The 27,291-nt window shown below is 44.9% G+C and overlaps 2 protein-coding genes and 1 pseudogene across 3 annotated transcripts in view; 2 read left to right on the top strand and 1 right to left on the bottom strand.

Moving 5' to 3' along the window:
- LOC149348949 (lysosomal alpha-mannosidase-like) overlaps positions 1-27,291 on the bottom strand; it is a 278,443-nt gene that overhangs the window by 133,134 nt on the left and 118,018 nt on the right. The gene's annotated exons all lie outside the window — the stretch shown is intronic.
- Positions 414-10,806, top strand: LOC149348959 (single insulin-like growth factor-binding domain protein-1). Its single transcript, XM_089585958.1, has 4 exons — positions 414-521; positions 6,256-6,312; positions 8,078-8,198; positions 10,646-10,806. Exons 2-4 carry the CDS (start codon positions 6,263-6,265, stop codon positions 10,790-10,792), a joined length of 318 nt encoding a protein of 105 aa, XP_089442084.1. The 5' UTR covers positions 414-521; positions 6,256-6,262; the 3' UTR covers positions 10,793-10,806.
- On the top strand, positions 16,933-20,278 carry LOC149348958 (8.6 kDa transglutaminase substrate pseudogene; annotated as a pseudogene). Its single transcript, XR_016292320.1, has 2 exons — positions 16,933-17,085; positions 20,014-20,278. The product of XR_016292320.1 is annotated as an 8.6 kDa transglutaminase substrate pseudogene (transcript).

Below are 27,291 nucleotides of genomic sequence, written 5' to 3'. Positions count from 1 at the left end.
TCTTTGCATGGTCCCTTTAACGCGACGTTGAGCAATGCGAGTATTGGAGCTGGCGCTCTGGAATACTAAATGGGAACATCTGTTGAAGCCGCTTCTGCTGCAAGAGGCGTCGTGTCAGGTGACCGCCGCTTATCTTACTTCGGCGCCACTTTCGACGCATGATGGCGGAAAGGCCGCGCGGCCTGCTTCGGATGTCTGCAACAACTCCGGCGACCCTGGGGCATGCCCGGAATTCCTCTTTCAATAAAGTTTTTCTCTCTCTCTCTTTCTGGCCGTTGCTTCTCAAGGCCCATCGAGCGGGCCAATGAGGTCGCCGCCAGCCATAGGCTAGCGGCCGTCTAGTGTCTTCTGCAACCTCGTCTCGACGGAATAAATGTTTTGCAATTCAAACCGCCCCGCCACTTAGGATAAAAACGTGGTCGTAGCGAAGGAAGCTTCAAATCATTTGGCGCGCAGCGCTTTGTGTCCTTGGGAGAAAGAATTTCGTCGCATCTATCGCCACAGGACGCTTATCTTCAGTGGTAAGGAACCTTTGATATCCAGTTTATCGTCGACTTTAATTAAGAAACCCGAAGAGGACGCTATTTTGACATCCCTGCAGATTATCCTCAAGGCTGAATAGTGTGGTAATTTAGAAACAGCTAAAACATTTTATCTCTGGCTTTCATTTTGTGCTCGTTACACATATCGTAGAATTCAAAACTGTATAGTTTCAATTTGTTCTCGGAAAAGAAAAAAATGTCAGACCCTCCACTATTAGATAAACGTGGTGATGGCTTCCAGGGAGGTCTCGTGTGTAGTTACGAACACCCAGGCTTCATGCAGCAACTATACAAGAAGAAGGATTGGTAAACATGCAAATAGAGTTCTAATAAGTGAGACTTTAAATTCGCAGTCATATGGACTCCAGGACATTCTGCGGATGTTGGGAACGAAGGCGCTCACGCCACTGCCCACGCGCTATCACCCCGGCTCCCCAAACATTCGCAGGAATTAACTTATCCTACAGAAACGGTACTCGTGAGTGCACTGGTTCTTTCGGAGGGGTGCGGAAATCCCCAAGTACTCGTCGAAAGTTGAGCAAGTCAAGTAAATATGTCTCAATTAGAAAGTCAGACGTTAATAACACTGTCATCTTCGAAAATATACGTGCTTGGACAGGGCAGACTGGTACTTTTTATGCCGTCAGAACCAATAACTTGCGCTGAGAGAAGACGAGAGCTTCAGGAAGAAAAAACACTGATAAGATCCACGTCTAGCCTAGCTGTTAAGGTTTTCTTCTTCTGACAATAATATAGCAGCAGCCCGTAACAAGACAGGGCAAAAGGAAGAACACAAACCGACACGAGCGCTGATTGCCAACTGTTTATTTATTTATGGCCGTTGCCACATATAAATACATGAACCCCAGCATGATATGGGAAAGCGCGACCAAGACAATTGATACAAGCAATGCAAATCCTTTCGCTGGTTGCCATCGATTTAAAAAAGCGGGCTCCTTTGTTGATAGTGCCAGTGATGCCACATACACACTCGTTGCCTGCACGTGAAAAAAAAATATTCAGGGGGCACTTTGCCTCTCTAAAGTGCTGCAAGGCGAAAGCCTTTCCTGGAGCACTGTTGATGATGATGATGATTATGATGTAGCCTTCCCTTTGTAACGGGCGGGCGCCTACCAAAGGTGCCCTGGCTGGATAGACACACACATAAAAACACCACTATCAAACGCGAAGCGGCAAACACACATGCAAAAAATTCAGGGGGCACTTTGATTGTCTAAAGTGGGTAGAGGCGGAAGCGTTTTCCGCACTACCTTCGCTGTTTCTGTGGCACCGGTGGCGTCACATAATTGAGTACTAATTACTAAGTGATGACAAATCACTAATTAATGGTTAATCACTGATTAATCCCTGAATACTAATTAACTACTAATTAATGACGCTTAAGCTTCGCCTTTAGGAGTGGAACGCGACAGCGCGTTGTAGCGCTGCCAGGGAGTCCACGGAACACCACCCGTTCAGCGCGATGCCTTGCCCTTTGAACGAAACGCTTTTTGAGGAAAGGAAATGGCGTATTAATTCTCTGTCATCTCGGTGGACACCTGAACCGCACCGTAGAGGAAGGGAGGAAGTGGGAGTGAAAGAAGATAGATAAAGAGGAGCCGTAATGAATAAAATGAAAATTGTATTTGAGGAAAGGAAATTACACAGTAACTGTCTCACAAAATTCAGGGGGGCACTTTTTTGACCTAAAGTGTGGTCACTGATGCCCCTAAGAGTGGAACGCGACAGCGTCTTGCAACGCTGCCAAGGAGTCCATAGAACGCCATCGCCCATTCGGTTCTACGCCTCGCTCGTCAGTAAATTGGTTTTTGAGGAAAGGAAATGTATCTGTGTCTCATTTGTCGCTGGACACCTAAACCTCGCGGGAAAGGAATGGAGGAGGATGAGAGTGAGTGAAGACACCGTATTCACTAGACGCGCCTTTGTTCATTCCAAACCATCGAGCTGGCATGGCGAAGTGGATAGCATGCTCGTCTCTCACGCCGAAGACCGGGGTTCGATTCCTGAGCTCGACCAATTTCTTAATCGGTTTTATTTATTTATATGGCCTGACTAGTAAAGCTAATTAGGCTAATTGGGTAATTAAGCAATTAACTAAGCTCAGTCCCACTTACTTGGAGCATCACTATACGATCCCTTCAATTGGTTGCATGGTTACTAGCCAAAGTGCAATTGGCCCCGTTTGAAATTCGCGCACTGCGACGTCACGACCGTTTCCACCAACTGAAAAGCGTGACATTTTAAGGCGAAAGCCTTTAATGCCTCATCGTTGTAAGCAGCAGTTGTCGACAGAAAATGTCACGCTTTTCAGTTGGTCGAAACGGTCGTGACGTCACAGTGCGCGAATTTCAAACGGGGCCAATTGTACTTTGGTTACTAACCATGCAACCAATTAAAGGGATCGTATAGTGATGCTCTAAGTAAGTTTGACTGAGTTTAGTTAATTGCTTACTTAACCAATTAGTCCATTTAACCTTTCTAGTCAGACCAGAGAAATAAATAAAACCGAATAAGAAATTGGCCGAGCTTGGGAATCGAACCCCGGTCTCCGGAGTGCGAGTCGAGCACGCTACCACTCCGCCATGCCCGCTCGACGGTTTGGAATGAACAAAGGTGCGTCTAGTGAATACGGTGTCTTCGTTCACTCCCATCTTCCTCCCTTCCCGTTACGGCGAGGTTTAGGTGTCCACAGAGATATGAGAGACAGATGCATTTCCTTTCCTCAAAAACCAATTTACCGACGAGCAAGGCGTATTTGTCCGCGTTTCAGATTGGTGCAAATTGTCGTGACGTCACCACGCGCGAATTTTGACGGGTGTCCACCGAAATATGTGAGACAGTTACTGCGCAACTTCCTTTCCTCAAATACAATTTTAGACTAGTGTCTACTGAGATATGTGAGACAGTTAATGCGTAATTTCCTTTCCTCAAATACAATTTTCATTTTCTTCACTACAGCCCCTCTTTCTTCTTTCACTCACACTTCCTCCCTTCCTGTACCGTGCGGCTCAGGTGTCCACCGAGACGATAGTGAAGTACAGCCCCATTTCCTTTCCTCAAAAAGCGTTGCGTTCAAAGGGCACGGCATCGAGCCGAACGGGTGGTGGCGTTCCGTGGACTCCCTGGCAGCGCTACAATACGCTGTCGCGTTCCACTCCTAAAGGCGAAGCTGAAGCGTCATTAATTGGCAGTTAATTAATGCAGCAACAAAATGTAGCAGAATGCAGAATGCAGAATGCGTAGCAGAATGGAGCGCTCAGGCTTTCGCCTTTCACCACTTTAGCCGCTAAAGTTCCTCGTAATTTTTCTGTCGACAACTGCTGCTTACAACGATGAGACATTAAAGGCTTCCGCCTTAATACCGACGAAACAGTACTGGCCTAAGGTCTAATGTGTTTGGCGGACGCTTCACGCCACCTGTCAAAGCAAGTGACAACTACTTTTTATTACTTGTTTTTAGCTTCACAAGGTGGCGCAAGACATCTGTTGGTGAACTTTTTACTTCGAATTCGCGCACTCTGACGTCATAACCATTTCAGCCAACCGAAAAGCGTGACACCTCTTCTGACAACCTTCTGTCGACAACGATGAGGCACTAAAGGCTTTCGCCTTAATATTCAGAACCTCAATAATCTCTTTAAAACATGCTTATCATTGTGGCGGCTGTCACAAAATGAACAAGGGAGGGGAAAACCTCAGGTTGCTAGAGCCAACGTTTCGACAAGGGGACTTGTCTTCGTCTGGGCAAAGCGTTCATCATCGGCAGGGATTATATAGGGCCTTCGCTCCGAGGAGGAAGGCCCCGGGGGTGGGGAAGGAAAGTGGTGTGGGAGGGGATGCGTGTCAGGAAGGGGAGGGAGGTGAATCATCATTCGCTAGGCTACAATAGTGCAACAACCTATATCCGGGTGGTATGCAATGAACAAAAGGCTTTTGTTCATTGCCTTTTGTTCATTGCATACCACCCGGATATAGGTTGTTGCACTATTGTAGCCTAGCGAATGATGATTCACCTCCCTCCCCTTCCTGACACGCATCCCCTCCCACACCACTTTCCTTCCCCACCCCCGGGGCCTTCCTCCTCGGAGCGAAGGCCCTATATAATCCCTGCCGATGATGAACGCTTTGCCCAGACGAAGACAAGTCCCCTTGTCGAAACGTTGGCTCTAGCAACCTGAGGTTTTCCCCTCCCTTGTTCATTTTGTGATCGCCAAGGACCATCTACCGCACCCTCTCTCTATTGTGGCGGCTGGTAATTTAGCTCCTTCCAAATATTGGCATGCACAGCTTTGGACGGCCCCGTTCTTTAGACTGGATCTTGCAGTAGCGACAGTGCTTTAGGTGGCCCAGTTTGCTCTCATTAACATTGTTGGACATGTTCTTTTAACCTGCTATTTACACATTTCCCTGTCCGTCCAGTATACTCACGGCCGCAAGACAACGGTACACGGTAGACAACACCCTCTTGACAGTTGACAAATCGTTTCTGGTGGTTAAAGGTGCACTGAAGAGGAATCTGAACTCGTCTTTTTGCCGCGGGAACTCAATCTACACGTTCCGAACATTCTTAAAAACGTCGATTTATTGCCCTGTGTGGCCGATTTCCCTAATTAAATCGAATTAACGTCCGGCTCCCGCCTTTCTTTTTTTGAATTCTCCCTCGTACGGTGGGCGGAGTCGACCAACGCGGGGAGTGCCTTTCACCCAGTCCCGTGGCTGCTAGCCGCTCTGCCATCGGCGGAGTAATACGTAGTAGTCCGTAGAAGCAAATAGTCCGCGCGTATTTTTATTTGTGCGGGCTTATCTTGCGGTTATATTATCTGCAAATGAAACTATATATTCACGGAAACCTAAAAAACAAAATGAAGCGAAAGCAAAGCCTCCACAGAGCTGGCTGAAGGGCACTCCACGCGTTGGTCGACTCCGCCCACCGTAGAGGGAGAATTCAAAAAGAAAGGCGGGAGCCGGACGTTAATTCGATTTAATTAGGGAATTCGGCCACACAGGGCAATAAGTCGCAGTTTCTAAGAATGCTCGGAACGTGTAGATCGAGTTCCCGCGGCAAAAAGACGAGTTCAGATTCCTCTTCAGTGCAGCTTTAATCACACACCTTTTTTGTTCTCTTGGTTACCGCACGGATTTGTATTTTTGCAAAGCATAGACAGTTTTATGGGAGCTGAAAATACAGCTTCAACGCCTGCTCGTTTTTTCATTTTCTTTAAGTTGTGGGAGGTCTGATGGATGTAAGGAAGGACAGCTACTTTCTTGCGATCCTGTTGTTCATTCCTACCTCCCTGCTTGTCGAACCGTCGTGCTTTTTTCATTTTTTTGGAGCAGGCTTTCAGCCACAGAAACGATTTGTGGCTAAGGATACCGAGAATCAGACAGTCTTCTAGTCTGCAACGCCAGGCATTCTTGCATCTTGTGCACGTATGAGCTTTTTAGAGCATCACTCTTCCGGTTCCGGTTAAATTTCCAGAGCCCTCCACTACGGCGTCTCTCATAGCCTTAGTCGCTTTGGGACGTTAAACCCCATAAACCAAACCAAACCTTCCGGTTAACCAACTCAGAGGCACCAATGATTAACGTAGTGAACTCAAGTTGTAGTGAACTCACATTTGTTTACGTTTTTTTTATGGTTGGGTTTGCGTTTCTCTTCATTTTAACGCCTTTGTCTGCATTTTTATTGAAGTGTCAAGATGAAGATTGCTGTAATTCTCGCAGTGGTGATCTCCCTCGCTGTCGTCAGGGGAGTAATATTTAGAGCAGCTGTTTCCCAAATCAGGCCAATGCATGTCAATTGCTGTGAAATATCTGCATTTACAGACAAATGCCCTTTCGACGCACCTTAATCTCTTCCAAATGCGGGAAATTTGCTGTCTTTGAAATCTTAACATCTTAATTGTCACGTAGCCTCAATTACTGACGGCGATGTGGCACAAAGGCTAAACTCGGAGTTATGTCTGCTTCAAATGCGGGAAATTTGCTGTCTTTGAAATCTTGACATCTTAATCGTCACATACCCTCAATTGCTGACGGCGATGTGGCGCAACGGCTAAGCTCCGAGTTATGTCTGCTTCATGACTGCATTGTGTCTACTATCGTGTATGACCCCGAAATATCGACGGAGGGTCTGAGAAAATCGTTTCCGGACAATCTTGTTTTTGTTAATATATATATATATATATATATATATATATATATATATATATATATATTAACGATCTAATAAATATAGATAAAGAAGTTGAATATGTAATGTATGCAGACGACACCACTTTCTTTTTAACTGGCTCAGACGCAAATGGCTTAGTGGCAAAAGGAAATGAAGTCTTGGATAAACTGCATCTGTGGTCTATCAAAAATTCTCTCTTAGTTAACTCAAGTAAAACAAAAGCTGTATTTTTCAGAGCGAAAAACACGAATTATAACATAGAAAATCCTCTGAGATTGGGGGTGAATGACAGAAATAGCTAAGGTAGTCAAATCCCTGGGTGTTTACTTTAATGAATACATACTGTGGGATGCTCATATTGAGCATCTACAGACCAAGTTGTCTCGTACAGTCGGAATTCTTAGAAAGCTGCAATATATGCTACCTGATAAAACCAAGCTTCTTTTGTATATCGCACTGTTCGAATCCAATATAAGACATTGTAACTTAATCTGGGGCAGCACTACAGCCACCAATAGAAACAACTGTTAACGGTACAAAAAACCGCGCTGAAAGCAATAGCAAATGTGCCTTCTTATTCGTCTTCTGGGCCTTTATACTCAAAATATAATATAATTAAAGTTTCCTCGTTTTATGATTTTCGCCTCCTCCAACTGTACAAATCCTTGTCCGAACGTCGAATGCCGTTCTTAGAAGAAACGATCAATTTACGATAAAATACGCACTCCCATCTAACTCGCCATCATGAAGTTTGGTATGTTCCACGTCCTCGCACTAATTACGGATTTCAGACACTAAATTACGCCTTACCTACTTTGCTTAATCAATTTCGCCTACCCAGCTCTTCCGTTCGTTTACCTTCGAACCAACAGATGAAAACTTTATTTTTATAATATTTGCTAGCCTTGCCTTTGCGATGCCTTGATTGCTCTTTGTGTTGGAACGTGTTTGCTTTGAAATGACTTTTCTTTTTGTATGTGATGTAAGATATATTATGTTGATTGCTTTTCCGGTTGCGGATAAACCGTACATTCTTACTTTTTCGATTTCTTTTTTGTTATGTTCAAATTGTGAACTAAGTGCTTTGTATGTTTGTATGTATGCTTTATATGCCTTCATTATCCCTGCCGCCGATGTAGTTTAGGGGAAGGGAACGTTGTTAAGCTGCAATATTGCGGCTTTTTTTTCCCTCCTCCTCAGCCATGTGATTTTCTTTACATGTCTGGAATAAAGTTGACTTGACTTGACTTGAAATGGAGCATCCTGCCTTCGTACCTTAAACTCGACACGACACGGCCGGATTTTCATTTTCCCTTCACTGTTCGTCTGATTCTAACAGCGTCTGGGCCACTCCGAAGCCTCCCTGCAAGAGATGCGACCGTTCTCGGTGCACATTTCAGTTCCGCTGCCCCTACGGAAGCCACAAGGACGTATGCGGATGCTGCAACGAATGCTTCCAGGTACGCATTAACTGCTTCTATTTTGCCTGACACGGTGTAAAGAAATGAAAAGAGTCTTGATTCATATTGCAGCGAAGAAGCACAAACACACGTAGAAGGAACACACAAAAAACACGGACGAACGCTGCACTCACAACTGGTTTACTGCGAAAAGATTTAGAGCTTAAAATGGCTCACGCATCTGCGCACTACAGAAAGAAAACCATAACAAACACGTGCCAAGAAATAACATCTTATCATAATGCCGCAAAAAGGTTGAATTCCGAAGCGTACAGAAAAACGGATGCATCACTAATGCAGCAATCTGCTTTTTCCTTTATGTGAAAGGCCTCCAGGAGTTCACGTGCCGTTTTATACTTGCTTCTGCCTAGGATTCGAACACTATCGACACGTGGCGAACATGTCGTGGCGAACATGTAGGGGAGCACCAAAGGAATTTAAAGAACAAAGAGAATGTGCACTTGGTTAGGCACTGCCAGTCATGCGTGACATGTTCGCCACGTTTCGATAGTGTTCGAATCCTAGGCAGAAGCAAGTATAAAACGGCACGTGAACTCCTGGAGGCCTTTCACATAAAGGAAAAAGCAGATTGCTGCATTAGTGATGCATCCGTTTTTTTGTACGCTTCGGAATTCAACCTTTTTGCGGCATTATGATAAGATGTTATTTCTTGGCACGTGTCTGTTATGGTTTTCTTTCTGTAGTGCGCAGATGCGTGAGCCATTTTAAGCTCGAAATCGTTTCGCAGTAAACCAATTGTGAGTGCAGCGTTCGTCCGTGTTTTTTGTGTGTTCCTTCTACGTGTGTTTGTGCTTCTTCGCTGCAATATGAATCAAGAATGTTACCAACTTGCCCAAAAACGTGTTTTACTCAAATGAAAAGAGGAATAAGAAATGAATTGTACCGTACGGTTTATCATCCCGGAGCAACTCAGACTTTGAGGGCCGCCGTAGTGCAGGGCGCCGGAATAGCTTAGTTAACTTGGGGACCTTTAAAATGCGCTGACATCGCACCATAACAAACAATTCTGGACAAACGCATTTTTGAGCAGAAAGCCTATGATGAACGCAATTTTTCGTACGATGTATGACTTCACTAAAACAATCAATGTATCCGTACATCACCCGACGCAAGTCTTTATTTTTGTTTTCCAATAACGATTTTGCTATCGTCAAATGTATTCCCCATTGGTTGTCCACAGCAGTCTTAACTGCTCGATGCGATCGGTGGAAAATACTTGAAAAGAATGATTAGGCTGCATATGAGAAGAATGGAGCATTACCTTCATTATTTCCCTAACAGCATCGTACAATTTTCCCACTTTCAAATTTTTTCTTCAAGAATGCTGGACGTGAGAACACGGACGTTTTTCGCATTTTGCCTACGTCGAAATACAGGCGCCGCGGCCACAATCGAACGCGCGGCCTTGGGACAGGCACCTGAACGCCAAAGCCATTAATCCATGAAAGCCAAAGAAAGGGCTTCACACACACTTTAAACAGGGGGAACAGGCATATGCAAAATACAGGCATGATGAGTAAGCACTTGACCTTACATACTACCCCGAAAACTTTTAAATAGGAATCAACCTAATGGCCGCCGGCTGAAAAAGGGACCACGGGTGGGCTGTATAATGTATTGATTCCTTGACACATGTAATGTATTAACATATGATAATGTATTGATTCCGGAGGCTTGATTAGCGCCGACAAAGCGCGTAAGGCGTTTCTATCGTCGTGCTCTCGTTCTTCAGCGTCATAATTGGCGCAGAAGTGTTTATATATATATATATATATATATATATATATATATATATATATATATATGTATACACACACACACTTAAGTGTATCCCTAAAGCACTAAAGTTCTTTTATTGAAACCAGTCGAAAAAGAAAAGTTCCTGTCGTCACTATAAATTTTCTGTGATGATTGTGACCATAAACTTATAGCAACAGCAGAAAAGAACGTTTTTTAGTGACAACAGAATTTTGTGTAGACACAACGGAAAAGTAGTGCCCAATTACAGACTACAGAAATGTGCTACAGAAGAAAACTAGAGTACTGCAGAAAAAATACTACACGAAAGCAGAAAAATCTCTGATTACGACAAAACAACTCAGTCTTGTATTTTCAACACGCATCTTACGATTTTTTTTTTTACTAGGGTGTGGGTATCATTTAGTGGCGATAGAATATAAAAGCGGTGCCGACCTAGATACAAAAACAAAGCTATTGGCGGAGCCATAATCCTCTGTCGGCAGACGCTGACAGACTCAGGCTCTCAATAAGCTTGACAGCGATAAGCTTCACCGAACTAGCTTCAAAATAAGAGCGGCTTGGCTTAGTGTGATGTGCGCAGGCTCTTTCTGTGTCCATGATTTAGTGCTCAAGATGTGTGTCTCTCACGGTCGGGTTGACTTTTTTTGTGGTACGCTCATCCGCAGTGCCCAGGTGACGAGTGCTACATTGACGCATCCAGCCACAAATGCACGGAGGGACACCACTGCGTTCTAGACCCAGCGCTTGGCGACGAGATAGGTCACTGCAAGCCACTTCCCAAATCGGCGGCAGGGGCTCGACAGCACGGCTAGAATGTTCCCCATACACAAAAATAACATTTAAAAATAAAAGGTTCATTGCAAAGAAGGTAAAATCCTCTGTCTAGTTCTCTGAGTATGTGCCATCTCAAGATGAAACATTAAAATTGTGGGGACATTTAAGTCCGCCGAAAACCGCCCATACGAGGCTGACATCCCTTACAAAAACTTTTTTTTCGACAGTCTATAGACTGTCAGTAGACGTCTGTCTATAAAGTCTATAGACTCTCTATAGACAAACACTAGAGAAGTCTCCAGGGGATAGAACTGCTATAGACAGTCTATAGACAATCAATAGATTTATGGCCATACACTTTTAGTAGACTTTCTTCTACAGAGTATGAACATATGAACATGGACTATGAATAGCCGAAAATAAATGTTTATAGGAAGGCAATAGTGTCTATACGAAGTCTACAGCCTGTCTATAGACCATTTTTATATGGAATTGGAGAATTGCAGCGCAATATGCCGTTATGCAGTAGGAGTTCTTACCCCCCCCCCCCCTCGTAACACTGAGTGTGAGGAGGAAAGGAAAAAGAGGGATAAACAACAGAAGACTGTAATTGATTGAAACGCTCTTGCCACTAACACTGCGTCACTGAAACCGAAACTACAGGAGTAGCCAACAATATAGGGGGAGAGGAGGTTGCTCCTGGTATTTGTCGTGCACGCCCCCGTCGCACTAGCCGCTTCGGTGGATAGACGATGGCTGTTGCGACGCCACCTTTTTGGGGCTAACAAGGCCTCAACAACGGTCGACGACGGAATTTGGTCTAATGGGGCTAGTAAGGGTTGGGCCTTAAAACATTGTCCACTACGATCATTGCGTACCACGCGAACTTTTGTACCACGTGACAAATCCTTAGGGGCACCGTATCCAAGTCATTTCATTTCAAAGGTCAAAGGCAGAGAGAGACTTGAGAGAGTCATCGGCTTTTTCAGGATTGATAGTGAAGTCATGATTTCGCACTGAAGTAGAAAGAAGTCAAGGTACAAGAGTTAGGGCTCCTTTGAGGTTGGTTATGTGTTGTGTCGAATGAAGGGTGTTAGAGATGGACATCTAAAGAAAGAAGGCATGGGAGTGACTAAAGAGTAAAGTGGAAAGAACTAATGGAGCCAGAACATAGAAATAAGCAGCTATATTGCAGACAGCCGAAAACAGGAAAAAGTGGAGGACACCCACGAGAAACAGCGGTACCACATAAAAACGCAGGTAAGACGAGCGGAAGGACCAAGCACGATTCCGCTTACCAAAAGTGACCGCCAACACAACCAAACTATTATTTAGTTTCCGCGACATTTATTTCTTTTTTTTGCTTTTTTTTCTCACGCTACTTGAGACCACTTGCGCCCAAGAAACCTAGCGAACCACTTTGACTGGTCTTTACCAACACGCCAACCGCCTCCAAGAGGACACGGAAAGAAACACCGTCCAAGGCCAACGCGTTTGAGAGGCCAGAGGAGCTCATGATATTGAGCATGCGCGAAATGAATGCGCAAGGACTCTACCAGCGGGTCCTTTTATATTTCTTTTAAAAAAAAAAAACATTCGAACAATCCTGTCAAGCGTTTCGTGATTATCGACGTCTATACTCACCTCCAATGGTACATTGAAATATGCAATAATTAGGTCACATTAAATATCTAAAAAAACGAGCACAGCAACCCTATTCCTGTTTGCGTGCTGCTCGTTGGGCAGCCAGCAACAAATTTTCGGATTCTGCTGAAACCATTTGTACAGAAGTAACGCGAGATATATTCAGCCAATAGAAATATGTAATAAGAGGAAAATGCAGCCTCACTGACTAAATTATTGAGGCGGAAGCCTTTAATGCCTCATCGTTGTAAGCCGGAGTTGTCGACAGAAATGTCACGCTTTTCAATTGGTCGAAACGGTCGTGACGTCACAGTTCGCAAATTTCAAACGGGACCAATTGTACTTTGCTAGTAACCATGCAACCAATTATAGGGATTGTATAGTTATACTCCAAGGAAGTGGGAATGAGTTTAGTCAATTCCTTAAGCATTAGCCTAATTAACCTTTCTAATCAGGTCAGATAAATAAATAAAACCGAGTAGGAAATTGGTCGAGTTCGGGAATGGAACCCCGATCTCCGGAGTTCGAGACGAGAATGCTAACCACTCCACCATGACAGCTCGAAGGTTTGGAATGTCCAAAGGCGCGTCTAGTGAATACGGTTTCTTCGTTCACTCCCATCTTCCTCCCTTCCCGTTACGGCGAGGCTCAGGTGTCCAATGACGTATGCGGGACATATACATTTCCTTTCCTCAAACACCAATTTACCGACGAGCACGGCGTACAGCTCAACGGGCGATGGCGTTTTGTGGACTCCCTGCCAGTGTTGCAAGACGCTTTCGCGTTTCACTCTTAGAGGCGAACCTTAACATCTTAACAACACATCAGTGACACAAGCAGCAACACCGCGCTTAAGGCTTTCACCTCTAACAAGTGAAGGTGGGCTAGTTGGTGGTTGACTATGGAGTGTATATTGCAACCGCGCAAAACGACGCAGGACGAAGAGAGGAAAGCAAAGGACAAGACGCGGAACTTCAACTAAAGTTTACTACGGGAAAACCACATTTATACAGGAACCGTAATCACACCTCATAAACAGCCGAAACCATCAAATAACACAGGCACGTGGGCGCGCGTGGCACAAGTTCGCATCTAGATAGTTTAACTCTTTCTTAGATAAAGATACTGAAGTGGAGCTGATGCAACGGTCATTTTCTTTTTTTATGCGGTAGGCTTCGAAGATTTCCCTGCTAAGCAGGGTCGTCAATTTTTTTAAGACAATTGTGTCGCGGAACCTGGGTGTGCAATTACTACAATGGCGACAATGTTTTGCCAGTTCCCCGCCTCCCGCCAATGATTCAACAGCGGGGCGATGCTCCTGAAGTCTGACATTCAGGCATCGTCAAGTTTGCCCTATGTAGCAATTCCCACATGTGAGGTATATTTTGTACACCACCCCCGTTTTGCAGGGAACGAACCTGTTTGCGTGCTTAATGCGGCACTCGTTCTTTTTCCCCTTCCCTGCACCATATTGCACATGCACGAAAGCTTTTTGGGCGCCGTGAAGACCACCGGGACATCACATCTCGTGGCCACTTTTTTGAGGCGATGGGAGATCTGGTGGAAGTATGGCATTGCCACGGGTCTCCGGCGTTGCGGTTCTTCACTTGGGCTGTGCTTCGGTGGGCAACGAGCTTCCTTGGCAAGGGCTTCTATCACCGAGGTGACCATCTCTCGAGGAAAACCAGCACTACTCAGACGTTGTAACTGAAATCGCACGCTATCCTGCATTTCATGTGGGCAAGACTTAGCAAGAGCAGCGCGCAGGCAGTTTTTTGCTATTCCCCTTTTAATAAGCTTTGAATGAGCTGACTGGTGGTTTAAAATACCTTTTTTTGAGAGTGGAACGGCGCCCAAAAAGCTTTCGGGCATGTGCAATATGGTGCAGGGAAGGGGAAAAAAGAACGAGTGCCGCACTAAGCACGTAAACAGGTTCGTTCCCTGCGAAACGGGGGTGGTGTACAAAATACCCCTCACATGTGGGCATTGCTACATAGGGCAAACTTGACGATGCCTGAATGTCAGACTTCAGGAGCATCGCGCCGCTGTTGAATCATTGGCGGGAGGCGGGGAACTGGTAAAACATTGTCGCCATTGTAGTAATTGCACACCCTGCTCGAAGCCTACCGCATAAAAAAAGAAAATGACCGTTGCATCAGCTCCACTTCAGTATCTTTATCTAAGAAAGAGTTAAACTATCTAGATGCGAACTTGTGCCACGCGCGCCCACGTGCCTGTGTTATTTGATGGTTTCGGCTGTTTATCAGGTGTGATTACGGTTCCTGTATAAATGTGGTTTTCCCGTAGTAAACTTTAGTTGAAGTTCCGCGTCTTGTCCTGCGCTTTCCTCTCTTCGTCCTGCGTCGTTTTGCGCGGTTGCAATATGCACTCCATAGCTTTCACCTCAACGCACATTAGGTCAACAAAGTGCCCCCCTGAATTTTTACATCAGGTGGTTCAATACAAGCATTAAGATTAGAACATTAGGGTTAGGGCGTTTTCAAGCCTATCTAGATAAGTTTTTCACACGTCTAACCTTGTATAGTGCGACCATGGCGGACGCGCAACTGAAACTGCAGAATGTTTTGCAGGAACCTCTCAGCGGTTTATCTGTGAGCATATATAGTTGCGTGCTAGCCGCGGTAGCCGAGAAACCATATACCGGAATAGACAAGAAACTGGCGGTGCTATCTGGCGGCTTCGTTTTTAAACGGCCCCTCTCTTAACGTCTGCTCCAATAAAAGCGCCGTCCTTCGCTTGTTATCGAGGGAAAAGACGACCCAGTTTCACGTTTTGCTTTGTTTTCGCCAAAGTTGGCTGTATATAAGGACAGCTCACACGACGCGATTAGCTGAATTTCCGCAGGACCCTGAAACGAGTGAGTACTGTTTCAACGGGATATATCCAAGAGTGCTGCGAGCTCTGCTCAATTTAAAAACTTGTACGCTGCATTTAGGTGGCTTTGAAGTAGGTGGTAGACCCTTTTTTTTATTCCTAAGTTATCCTTAAATCAATGAATTTTCCCGAAGGCTCAAGTTTACACAACACTGTTGCTGTAGTTCATTTATGATGAATATTCAATGGCTCCAATGTTTACAGCATGGGCCCCCTTAACACAGCAGCCCACAGAGAACGTAAAAGAGGTCCTTTCCTTGTCCACGTTTTTTTATTCAATCTGATTTTTCAATGTAACCGACCCCTTATATAATACCCCAATCCTGGGGGCCTTTAAGGTAATAAAGTGAAGTGAAATGGAGTTGTGAGCGATTTTAATCGCATCGTTACTTACGAGTGTTAACATTCGGGTGTACAAAGTTGTAACCGTTTTAAGAGATGTCTACTACCCCCACCTTCAATCAACAAGCCAGCTAAGCATGCAGTGGTCGATTGTGAAGTGTTTATTTCACTGAAGTTGATGAAGGCGAATTTTGAGCCGAGGCAATGTTGAGACTTGTACACAGGGTGCCACATAAGTTAGCAAGAACGTTTGAGCGCTTAAATCTTCAACTGTGACAGCGCCATCTCTAGGCGGTTTGGATAGACAGCTTTAACACACAGCAGACACCCTGAAAGCCCAACAGCTACGCAAGCCACAAAACCACGCTCTGAAGTGCTCCCGCTAAATTTGGTCCGACCTGTAGTTCGTGTGAGCCCAATATTCGGTGGCATCTTATTCTCTCTTAGTTGGCTATCTCGCTTCCTCAGTTTATTGGCGCCGACTAGTATTCAAATGAGCTTACGCCTGAACTGCTCTTTAGAATGGTTTGGTTTGGTTTAAGGAGTTCAACGTCCCAAAGCGACTCAGGCTATGAGAGACGCCGTAGTGGAGGGCTCCGGAAATTTCCACCACCTGGGGATCTCTAACGTGGCTCTTTAGAATGCGTGACATGAAATGGTTATATACGAAATTTATAACCACGTCATGCTTTTTAGAATGCATGACGTAGTTAACATTTCGTATATAATCATTTCACAGTAGCTCCACTACGACTGCCTGTGTTGCAGGTTGAAGATGAAGATTGCCCTGGTGTTCGTAGTAATCGTCGCCGTTGCAGTCGTCAGGTGAGTAATGTTCACAGGACTAATTTGTTACACAGAACACGCCAAATGACATTTTGTAACAGAACCTAATTGAGGCTACACGACGTTACAGGTCTGGCAGCATTAAACTAATTCGTGAAAATCAAAGCTCCTAAGGAATATTCGCTCGCTTCAAAGCAACCCTTGGCGGCGACTTTTATTGCTCGATTGCAATGACGGCAGTGTGACAAAGCCCGGAGTTGGCCGTTATGATCGCTGATGATCGGCGTCATACGATTTCTCGTTGCCTATATAGCTTACATATGCTGGCGAAGTTGGAGGCTAGCTTGCAACTGGGATTCCAAACGCAGAGATATATGCGGTGGCGCGCAACCGATGCGCGAACACATAACTCGTAGAGAAGTTTAATGCGTGTACAAACATTACGCGTAAACAATGCACTCAGTGACAGTAATGCTTTCGTATTCCCACACGTAAGCTGTATTAAGTGTCTATGCCGAATTTATTTTCCCCCACTTTCAGCGTGTGGGCCACATCACCACCCAACTGCGCAGCCGTGACATGTGACCCTTCGACGTGCCCAGCAGCGGAATGCACTTGCGGAAGTCACAAGGACTACTGCGGCTGCTGTGACTACTGCAACACGGTACGCACTGCCGTTGAACTATCTTTAAGTGAGAGAGAGAGAGAGACGCTTTAATGAAATACAGAGAATTTAGCAGGCGTTTAAAAATCGCTGGCATGCTACTCTGCGTAGGGAGGGGAATTTGGGAGATAAAGAAAGAAGGAGAGCAGTGTGGAAGAGCTAAAAAAACGAATATAAAATGCGGCCATGAAATGGGTACTCAGGATGCAATAACGAGTATTGATGTAAACTATGGAATGATGGAGTGCATAGTCCGACAAATGGGTTGACGAAGTTCACTGCATGAAGAATGCATGAAGGTAACGTGCAAGTGAATTTAAAGTTTATCGAGATGTCGAATGTCTTTTACGTGGACGCTGGTAACGGGCGTTAGCGCGTAGGCATACTGTGAACGGAGTACGCCTAAAACACAGTAGAACTAACTTATGTGGACTCGACAAACAAAACCTAAAGGCGCGTTTGCCATCCTCTTCTACGGCAAACTGCTTATGACTTAGCCTGCACCCATGGCTTACCAGGCTTAACTTGAGATCCCGCTTTCGGTATATGTTTGCGGACTTCCATGAGCAAAAGTCGTTCTCGGCTTTCTCAAGTGACGCATTTTGCAGAAACATTATTTCTGTGGCCGTATTCTGTAATCTGTACATTTTCCGTAGACTGTTTCGCGTCCATTCGGCCCTCTGTCATTGGTCACTCAGATATACCCGCGGCTTTCAAGGGTCCGTGAGAAGCGACCCGGTCATTGGGTGGTTGGCGACCGGATGTCACCATTCGCTGTGATATGCAGCCAATGCTGAGGTACCGTCTTTGTCAAAAGTAACCAGGCTGCATGGTTTGCTTCTAGCCTGTACAGTGGAGCCATTGTGGCTTTCCCAAAGGTCAAAACGTGTTGGAAGGTGAGAAGACCGTCAGTCCTTACCTTTAACGACCTTTTCAGCTTCAGGGAAGCTGTAAGGGCTCTACTGTACGAACTAGAAGCAAACCATGCAGCCTGGCTACTTTTGACAAAGACTGTACATCGCAGCGCTGTGTCAACGGCAAGACCCACTGAACCACGGCCCTGCACACATGGCGGGGTCCTATGGAGCAGCGTGCGCCAACTTTCGTTAGCTTTTTGGCCGTTGAGGACGCTCGGTTTACCTGTTCGTCTGCTATGATCATCATCATCGTTTGCCATTTCGTGCACGCTATTCAATACATTTGTTTTGTCTTTCTCTGCTATCTTAACATCAGCAATGAAAATAGCCATAATAACAACTTTTCTCGCTCTGGAAGAGTATAAAAAACGTCTTCCTTTTTGTCCGCTTTCTTTTCGTCGGCACCACCGTGCCTAGCATAGATAAATAGATCATAATGATTACGTGGACAAACGACAAAACTGCTCTGTCTGAAATAAAATGATGGAGGAGGCCATTTTCTCAACAGGTATATGTTAGCGCCACGCCGCCCGTAATGTTTCTATCCTAGCGGCAAAAGGCGTGAAATAGAACATGCGCGCTGGAGCAGGGCCATTTGTTCAGGTCTGTAGTTCAGTAGGTCTTGGTCAACAGCAGGCGACCGTACCTGGCCACTGGCTGCCATTGGCTGCAATAAGCAGACAATGGTGACGTCCGGTCGCCAATAACCTAATGACCGGGTCGCTTCACATGGACTCTTGAAAGCCGGAGGGGGAGGGCGGGGTGGGGGGGGGGTATAAGTGAGTGACAAATGACAATGAACCAAATGGATGCGAAATGGACAATGAAAAATGGAAATCTTACAAAATACGCTTCCCGGTGGCCAAGTTGCCAGTGCGCCATTCGCAAAAAAAAAAACAGTTTTGCGTGCGCACTACAGAGCTGACATTTACAATAGTGCAGTTATAAATGGATAAATACTAAGACCTCTCCCTCCCCCCCCCCTCCTCCCAATTCACTCCTGTTCTTATAAGCCTAAGCTTTATGCATGGTGTAACATGTTGCGTACACTCGGTGTCAAAATTTCGTGGGACTTGACTATGTCGAAGAAATTTACTTTTGTTTGCCTGTAGTCTGTATTGCTTGAAATCCAATAGCTGAATATCTCAATTGCAGACTCAACATTAGACTATGTATATACCTATATTGTAGGATGCCTGCAGAGAGGGCGACGGAATTAAGCTTTTCAGGGGCAATGTTTCATTCCATAAACTATTGGTTGCGCGTGTAATTACATTGCATTCATGGCCACGTAGGTAAGCGGGCAGGTTATCCGTGTTGTCCAGGGGAGCTTTTAAGAAGCATAACTTGTAGCAAACGAAGAGGAAGATATCCTCGATACACGCATGAGCTTCTATTGACTTCCGGTGGGAATGCATTTCGGCAGCATTTGCACCCAGCATTTCGCGCGTTAATGTGCAACGCTTCTTTTTAACGTGTTGGCGTTACTACAGTTGAACCCGGGGAATATGAAGGCGGTCCGGTGATGACGTCGTTATACCCGTAGCTTCGTTATAGCCATGTTGACCAAGCTTCCAAGTGGGGATCGTCATTCCTTCGTTATATCTATTATTTCGTCATAAACCGTTTCGTTATAACGAGGTTCGACAGTACTGCCATCTTCGAAACATCTGTACGTCTGGTGCTGGGAATGTCGCTGACTGGAGAGTGGCGGGCAGGGTACGGGAGCGGAGGAGACGTGGTGGCCAGTCACTGATGTGGAGTTCACATGAGCGAAGGAGAGCATGAAAGCGCAAGGTGGAAAGGTTGCTAAATGTAGGGGAGGACAGTGGAGAGGGTACGCAAGTGGAGATGGGGTAATTGGAGAGGAGGGCAGAGCCACGTGCTAACACTTTAGCTTTATCTAACGCATGAATCCCATGGATTGTACGTGAATTTTTCGCCCTTCTTCGTATACAATATCAGTGTCTCTCCTACCGCCCTTGACTTCCTTCTGGCTTGCACTGCACAGTGCCCCGGCGAAGTGTGCACGAGACTGTTCAGCGACACGTGCTCGGAGGGCCACCACTGCGTCCTGGACAATCCCGAGGAACGCTTCGAGACCGGCGGCAGAGGGCACTGCAGGCCACGTCCTGACGCTGACACCGAGCACGCCCACCACAGCTAGGGAGCCTGAAGAAGCCATCCAGAGCACTTCGTGCCCTCATACTACGGCTGCGCAAAGCTTACGAACTACGGCGACGGAAAGAAGCAAAAACTGCACAGCACTTTTTTTTTTCTCCCAGGTCTTCTAGCGCAGAACACGTCGCAACAATAAAAGCCGATATGAAAGGCGCTGCATTTACTGCGTCAGTTCATTGCTAGGAACCTTCAGATTGTGAACCTGCTTATGTGGGAGCGCGGTTGGATAGCAGTCGATGCGTATGCCCGCCAGGTGCACGATATGGAGTGTTCCCTTATAAAAATTGTCTATAGACTTGTTATAGACTCTATTCCCTTCCTATAGATATTTCTTGTTGTCTGTTCATAGTCTATGGACTGTCTATAGACAAAAGTCTACTAAAAGTGTATGGCCATAAATCTATAGATCGTCTATGGCTGTGCACAGAATTTATTTATTTATTAATACCTCAAAGGCCCACTAGGAGCATTGCATGAGGGGTGGGCATACATATGACTTAAATAAATCAGTGATTAATGGTTTGAAGTATATAGACTGTTTTCTATAGACTGTTTTCTAGGATTTATCAATAGAGGGTCTATAGACTTTATGGATAGAAGTCTATAGACAGTCCATAGACTGTCGAAAGAATTTTTGTAAGGGATTATCGCAAACTTTGAACATTCTTTATTACCAGCGTGCACCGCAGTTTTATTAGTTGCATTCGGTGGCCTGAGAGCCCACAAAATGACTCAGTGAATGTGGTTTTCGGCTTGTGATCCAAACTTCGCGAGATGAGATCAAGGCCACGGTTGCCTACTTTTGATGGAAGCTAAATAAAAATAAAAAGGCCGGCCCTCTGCTGTGCGACGTTACTACGGAAAAATACCACAGGACTACAGACTACCGAAAAGCACTACATAAAAAAAAACTACAGTATCATAGAAAGACACTACAAAATAACAGAAAAACCTGTCGTTACAATAAAACTACAAAACATTTTGCCGTATTTTGACACGATTCACTCGTTGTTTTCGACTAGGCAGTAACGTTCAATAGCTCCAGATGACTCAGATTAACCTGGAGTCATCCACTGTATAGTGTTTGATGTCCAATGTGCAGCATGGTAGTGTTAAATTCGCAGAATTGGAGATCGTCCTCCAAACAGTCCAACCGAGAAAAAAACAATTTCAATTAAAAATTTTTCCCGCGCGTTACGACGCGTGAAAAAGTCACCCTGGTAGGCATCTTCACACCGTAACTCAGCGGCGGTGAGCGCTTCTGACGTAGTTCGCTCCGCCCTGCACTTTGCGTCACACGGTTGATATCACCTGAAGCCCGGACGGGCAGCCTGCGCTATCGCTGCTTGTTTCGCTTCGCTCCGCGGCCTCACGGAATGCCGCGTTGGAACAAAAACGCACTGACACAAAGTGCAGGGCGGAGCGAGCTACGTCGCAGGCGCTCACAGGCGCTGTGTTACAGTGTGAATCTGCCTACCAGGGTGACTTTTTCTCGCTTCGTAACGCGCGCAAAAAATTTTTTCATTAATTTTTTTTTGGCTGGACTGTTTGGAAGACGATCTCCAATTCTGCTAATACAACATATCCCATAAAATAAAATTATAAAAGTTAATTAACGTATTCAGTTAATCAGCGAACTAATTAAAGTATTTTGCCTCTTACCTGGCGTCCGCCGTAGCCCTCAGTATAGCCCCAGAGTTAAAATAAATATAACGGAATTTATCTTTCTTTAAAAATTTTGGACCTTCTAAAAAAAAGCACCCGGTATATATAGGTCACAAGAGCATGAAGTATGTACTTGACTGCTTAAAAGAGTATATAGCGAAGTATACAGATCGTTAAAGGAAACAATTATTTGACTCGACGTTTCGATTCCTCTATAAAAGAACAAACACCAACGAAAACCAATCACTTGAAAAAGATCGGTCTTGATCGAAACGTCGAGTCAAATAAATATGTTGCTTTTAAAGAAGCGTACGTTTTGCTATACCAGGTGTCCCAGCTAAATGTAACCAAGCTCTTAAAAAACACGGGGTGTCCTAGCCGTCTGAAACCAACTGAGGGTTCTTTAGAGTCGCGTGACCTAGTCTGCAGTATTGTTTTCGTTCTTCAAGGTTGACTAATTAGTTAAGCTTAATTAACTAACTTCTTAATTAATTTATTTATTTATTTACTCTCAAGGCCTAGGAGGCGTTACAGAGGGGGTGGGCACAGGGGTTGAACAAAATTCCAACAAACAAATTTGAAAAAAAAAGAGATAAAGCACACGCGTACAGGCACTCCCGCTTGGGTAGCACTGCTGCCTGCAGTATTTGGAAATAAATAAAAACTGAAACATATGTTGCAGGGCTTAAGAAAAGAAACAAAATGCTCCAGACACAGCAAAGAAGTGATAAGAAAAAACATGAAATAAGCAGGCTAAAGAGTCAAACAAATTTTACTGACTGACTTGATATTACTGACTTGATGAACAAAGTGTGAATGGAAAAGTTGTAGATCGCATTGAAAAACGGCTGAATGAAACATTTGCAGCAACGTATTATTTACGTAAAGTAGTTTTTCTACCGGCCTTTAACCATAACCCGCACAATAAGAAAAAGCTTCCACATGACAACTGTGCCACTTCAACGTCCCAATACACGCCTTAAAGAATAAAATTCGTTTTTTCTGAAGTCCTCTCCTCGATGAGACTTTGGGTGCACACTGGGGCAGAGAAGTGAGCGAGCAGCTGGTCACGCAACAACTTTCTTTCAAGGCCAATAAATGAAGCTACGTAAATCGTAACTGGACGGAAGCAGCACTAATAGCGGTTTTTCGAGGTGATCTAAAACTTTTGTATTGACACTTTCTTCCTGCAGTCAATGATTAAAAAGTTAGCTAATTAAACATAACTAATTAATTAACTTTGAAGAGCGAACAAAATACTCAAGACTAGGCCACGCGACTATGAACAACCCTGAGTTGGTTTCACTGGACCAGGACACTTCACCTTTTTTAAAAGTTTGGTTACATTTAGCTGGGACACCCGCTATATTGCCTCTTCTTTGCCACAACGTTGTTAACGCCAACGCATGCAGCGCACACCTCTCTGAGGCTACCATCACATAGCTCAAATTGCGAATATATTAGTAAAATTGGTTTTTGAGAAAAGGAAACAGCGCAGTATTTGTCTCACATATCTCAGCGGACACCTGAACCGCGCCGTAAGGGAAGGGAGTTGATAGTAGTTTTAGTTCATGAAGAAGACGATGTGCAACACACAACGCGAGAGCGTCTTGTAGTCTAACACGAGGAGTTCTGTTAACTGACGTCTGTGCAGTGTATGTGAAACCGCTAAACACTATTTTATTAACTGCAAGGATGCGATTTTGCTCTGGAATATGCTGCAGACGACGCTAAAGAAAAACTTTGCTTTAAATTCATGTAGTGTTCGTTACGTTACGGCTACTCAATCTAATTACCAACCATATGACAAGTTTCCCGCCATTGCACTTCGTAGCCTGCTGAAAACGCGCACGCTGGACCAGAACGCTGAACCCCTTGTTTCAGCCAGAGGCCATTTCAGTCGAATGATGCTCCAACTCAGGGACATTTGTGATGAAAGAGAATTTCTACCGGACTGGTTTCCGCAGTTGATGCGGTGTCTATCTTTGCTGCCCTTATAGCTGTGTTGTTTTCTTTATTGCTAGTACAGTGCCATCACTAGTTTCGTGCTTTGTAAATAATCTGTATATATCCCCTTTCTGTACACAGATAACCTCGCAGTAAATACCATGCCGGAAAAAAAATGCAGCGAAAGCCAAGCGTTTTCGCGTAGTGGCCAGCGAAGCTCATCTGTTTGCGTCGCTGCGGGTTCGAATCCCAGTCGCGGATATTTGTTTGATTTATTTTTATTTATTTATTTCAGTAAGTACAAAGCTACAAACATTGCAAGGTCATACTCAGGGTTTACCCATCGGAATAGCGCTTTCGCACGAATGAAGTCGTATTGAAGCAAGGAGGTTCAGAAAAAATCCAGGGGAACGCTTTGTTGACCTAAAGCGCGGAGAGGCGAAAACCTTAAGCGCGGTGTTGCTGCCAGTGTCACTGATGTGTGGTTACGATGTTAAGCTTCGCCTCTGTGTGTGGAACGCGATAGTGTCTTGCAACGCTGCTAGGGAGCCCACAGAACGCCATCGCCCGTTCGGTTCTACGTCTTGCTTGTCGGCAAATTAGTTTTTGAGGAAAGAAAATGTATCTGTCTCGCATAGCTCGGTGGACACCTGAACCTCGCCTTAGGGGAAGGGAAGAAGATGGGAGTGAACGAAGACACCGTATGCACTAGACGCGCCTTTGTTCATTCCAAACCATCGAGCTGGCATGGCGGAGTGGTTACCGTACTCGTCTCACACTCCGGAGACCCTGGTTCGATTCCCAACTCGACCATTTATTTATCTGGACCGTAATAAGGGAGTAATTACTCATTGACATCCACCCGAGCGCTGCCATACGGCTACAAAGGAAAGCTATACAGCTTTCTCAGAAACTTCGTAGTTAAAGAAAAATTCGTCCTGGTCCGGGAATCGAACCCGGGACCACCGCTACACCGGAGCAGTCGCTCTACCAATTGAGCTAACCGGGACGGCAAGCTTACGGTAGGGCGAGAGCGAATTGATCAATAACTCGAAGTGGGAACAGTGTTGACGAAATGTTTAGGGGAAACCCCCAAGGTGGAGTAGATTTGTAATAAGGGAGTAATTACTCATTGACATCCACCCGAGCGCAGCCATACGGCTACAAAGGAAAGCTATACAGCTTTCTCAGAAACTTCGTAGTTAAAGAAAAATTCGTCCTGGTCCGGGGATCGAACCCGGGACCACCGATTTATTTATCTGGTCTGACTAGAAAGCGTAATTAGCTAATTGGTTAATTAAGCAATGAACTCTACTCAGTCCCACTTAGTTGGAGCATCACTATACCATTCCTTTAATTGGTTGTATGGTTACCAGCCAAAGTACAATTGGCCCCGTTTGAAATTCGCGCACTGTGACGTCACGACCATTTCGACCAATTGAAAAGCGTGACATTTCTGTCGACAACCTCTGCTTACAACGATGAGGCATTAAAGACTTCCGTCTTAATTTCTGTGATCGATCAAGATGGATAATGGATTATCCCGATTCCACACTTTGCGACGTATGTACTACTGCGAACCAGAACAACGACGAACAAAAAACCGAGTTTCTCACTGCGGAAAGCTTTGCAGACGGTTTTCAGGTGTCTATCGGTGAGCGCCCTAAAAATTTGAAGTTGCATAACGAAATTTGCAGCCTAGAAACCACAGACTGGACGTGACAAGACGCGGTCACCGCTTCTTGCACTTCTGCTTTCTTTAAGAAGAGCCTTTATTCTTTCTCTTGTTCCAGTAAAAGCGCTGACCTTTTAAACAATATTGTGAGTAAAGGTGGCTGCATTTTATTAGCGAGCGCTTTAATTGCTTGCATAAACGGACAGCTGCGGACGACGGGTTCAACTGTACTTTTAGGGCACGCACAACAGAGCAAGGTTTATTAATCTGGTTTAGAATCCAGGAGAGGTGAGACATTTCTTGACTATCGAAAATTAGCTTTCTTGAACTACAGTTAAACTTTAGAGGCAGTGAAGATGAAGATAGCTGTACTGAGAGGCTTCAATGCGTACATACCCAAAAATTCTGGACAAATGCATTTTAGAGCGGTAAACCGTTTATGAACGCCACTTTTTCATATAACACGAGATTTAACTATATAACATAGAGTTTCTTACTATTACCTAGAGGGAAAGCTGGCAGCCCGTCTATGGGAGTTTGCATGGCGACCCCTCGAGACCACTTCAGCCACCATGGGCGCTCAAAGCATCATGGGGCGGTGAGCTACCGACTGCAGAACTTCAACTTTTGGCCAAAAAATAATGCAAAAATAAACGCTATTCGATAATCAAGAATGTCCTAACCTTCAATATCCTGCCTGTAAATTGCAACAGACGAGCAGAAAGGCATGTAAATGCAAAGTTCGCCCAAAATAAGGGATGGCTAGCTCTCCTATTGACCCAGCAATGAACACTACAAAAACTAATATTTCGTAATTAATAGGCGCACTTTTAAAAGTAAATATGTTTTCAAAACACCATAAGAGGTTTTTAATGGCATTTCAGAAAAGTGAAACCTATTATTGGCGTCGTGTGTCGTCGCGTTTTCACTACTATGGGTTTTGCACACTCCATTCGCGCGAAAGTCGTCTGCGCACACACGAACAGCGTTTTCGGAATGAAACATGTCAGTAGTGCCACTCCGTGTTCCCGAAAAACTACGACTGTCTCGCAACAAGTAGCTCACCGCCCCATGATGCTTTGAGCTCCATGGTGGCTGAAGTGCAGCGCCGCCAGCTTTCCCTCTAGGTAATAGTAAGAAACTCTATGCTATATAACAATCAATATATCCGCAGATCACCTGACGGCAGTCTTGCATTTCTTTTTCTACTAACTTTTTGCTATCGTCAAAAGTGTTCCCCATTGGTTTTCTAGGGCAGTCTTAACTCTTCGATGCCATCGGGGGAAACACTCTAAAAGAAAGATTTTGCTACATATCGGAAGAATGGGCCATGGCCTTCATAATTTTCAAAACAATATCTTACAGTATTCCAATTTTCAAAATTTTTGTTCGAGAATGACGGGCATGCAAAACCGACAGGCCCCACTGGAGTGCTAATGTAAATGCTCATGCATTCATAGCAAGCTCAACTTTGAGTCTGCTAGTTCATCATCATCATCAGCCTGACTACGCCCACTGCAGGGCAAAGGCTTCTCCCACGTCTCTGCAATTAACCCTGTACTTTTCACCAGACAATGATAGGATAAAGAGTTTGGCAGTTAGGGAAAAATCAGTAACATAGGACCAAGGGGAAGCACTAAGATTCCCTAGGAGCCCTCTTCTATACCGTGACATGCATCTTTATCGTACCGCCTTTTAAAAATCCTCCCGCCTTAAGCACCAGATTGTTTGGGGTGAAACTGCGCATGGCGCTTGCATATTACGGTACCTTTCCCGAGTAGAAGTTTCGACAATGGCGCTTTCCCGCTACGGCCACGCATG

The sequence above is a fragment of the Amblyomma mixtum genome, chromosome 4 (assembly GCF_055824585.1).
Source record: "Amblyomma mixtum isolate Tamu chromosome 4, ASM5582458v1, whole genome shotgun sequence".
NCBI classification, from domain to species: Eukaryota; Metazoa; Arthropoda; class Arachnida; order Ixodida; family Ixodidae; genus Amblyomma; species Amblyomma mixtum.
This window is presented reverse-complemented; position numbering and strand designations above follow the sequence as displayed.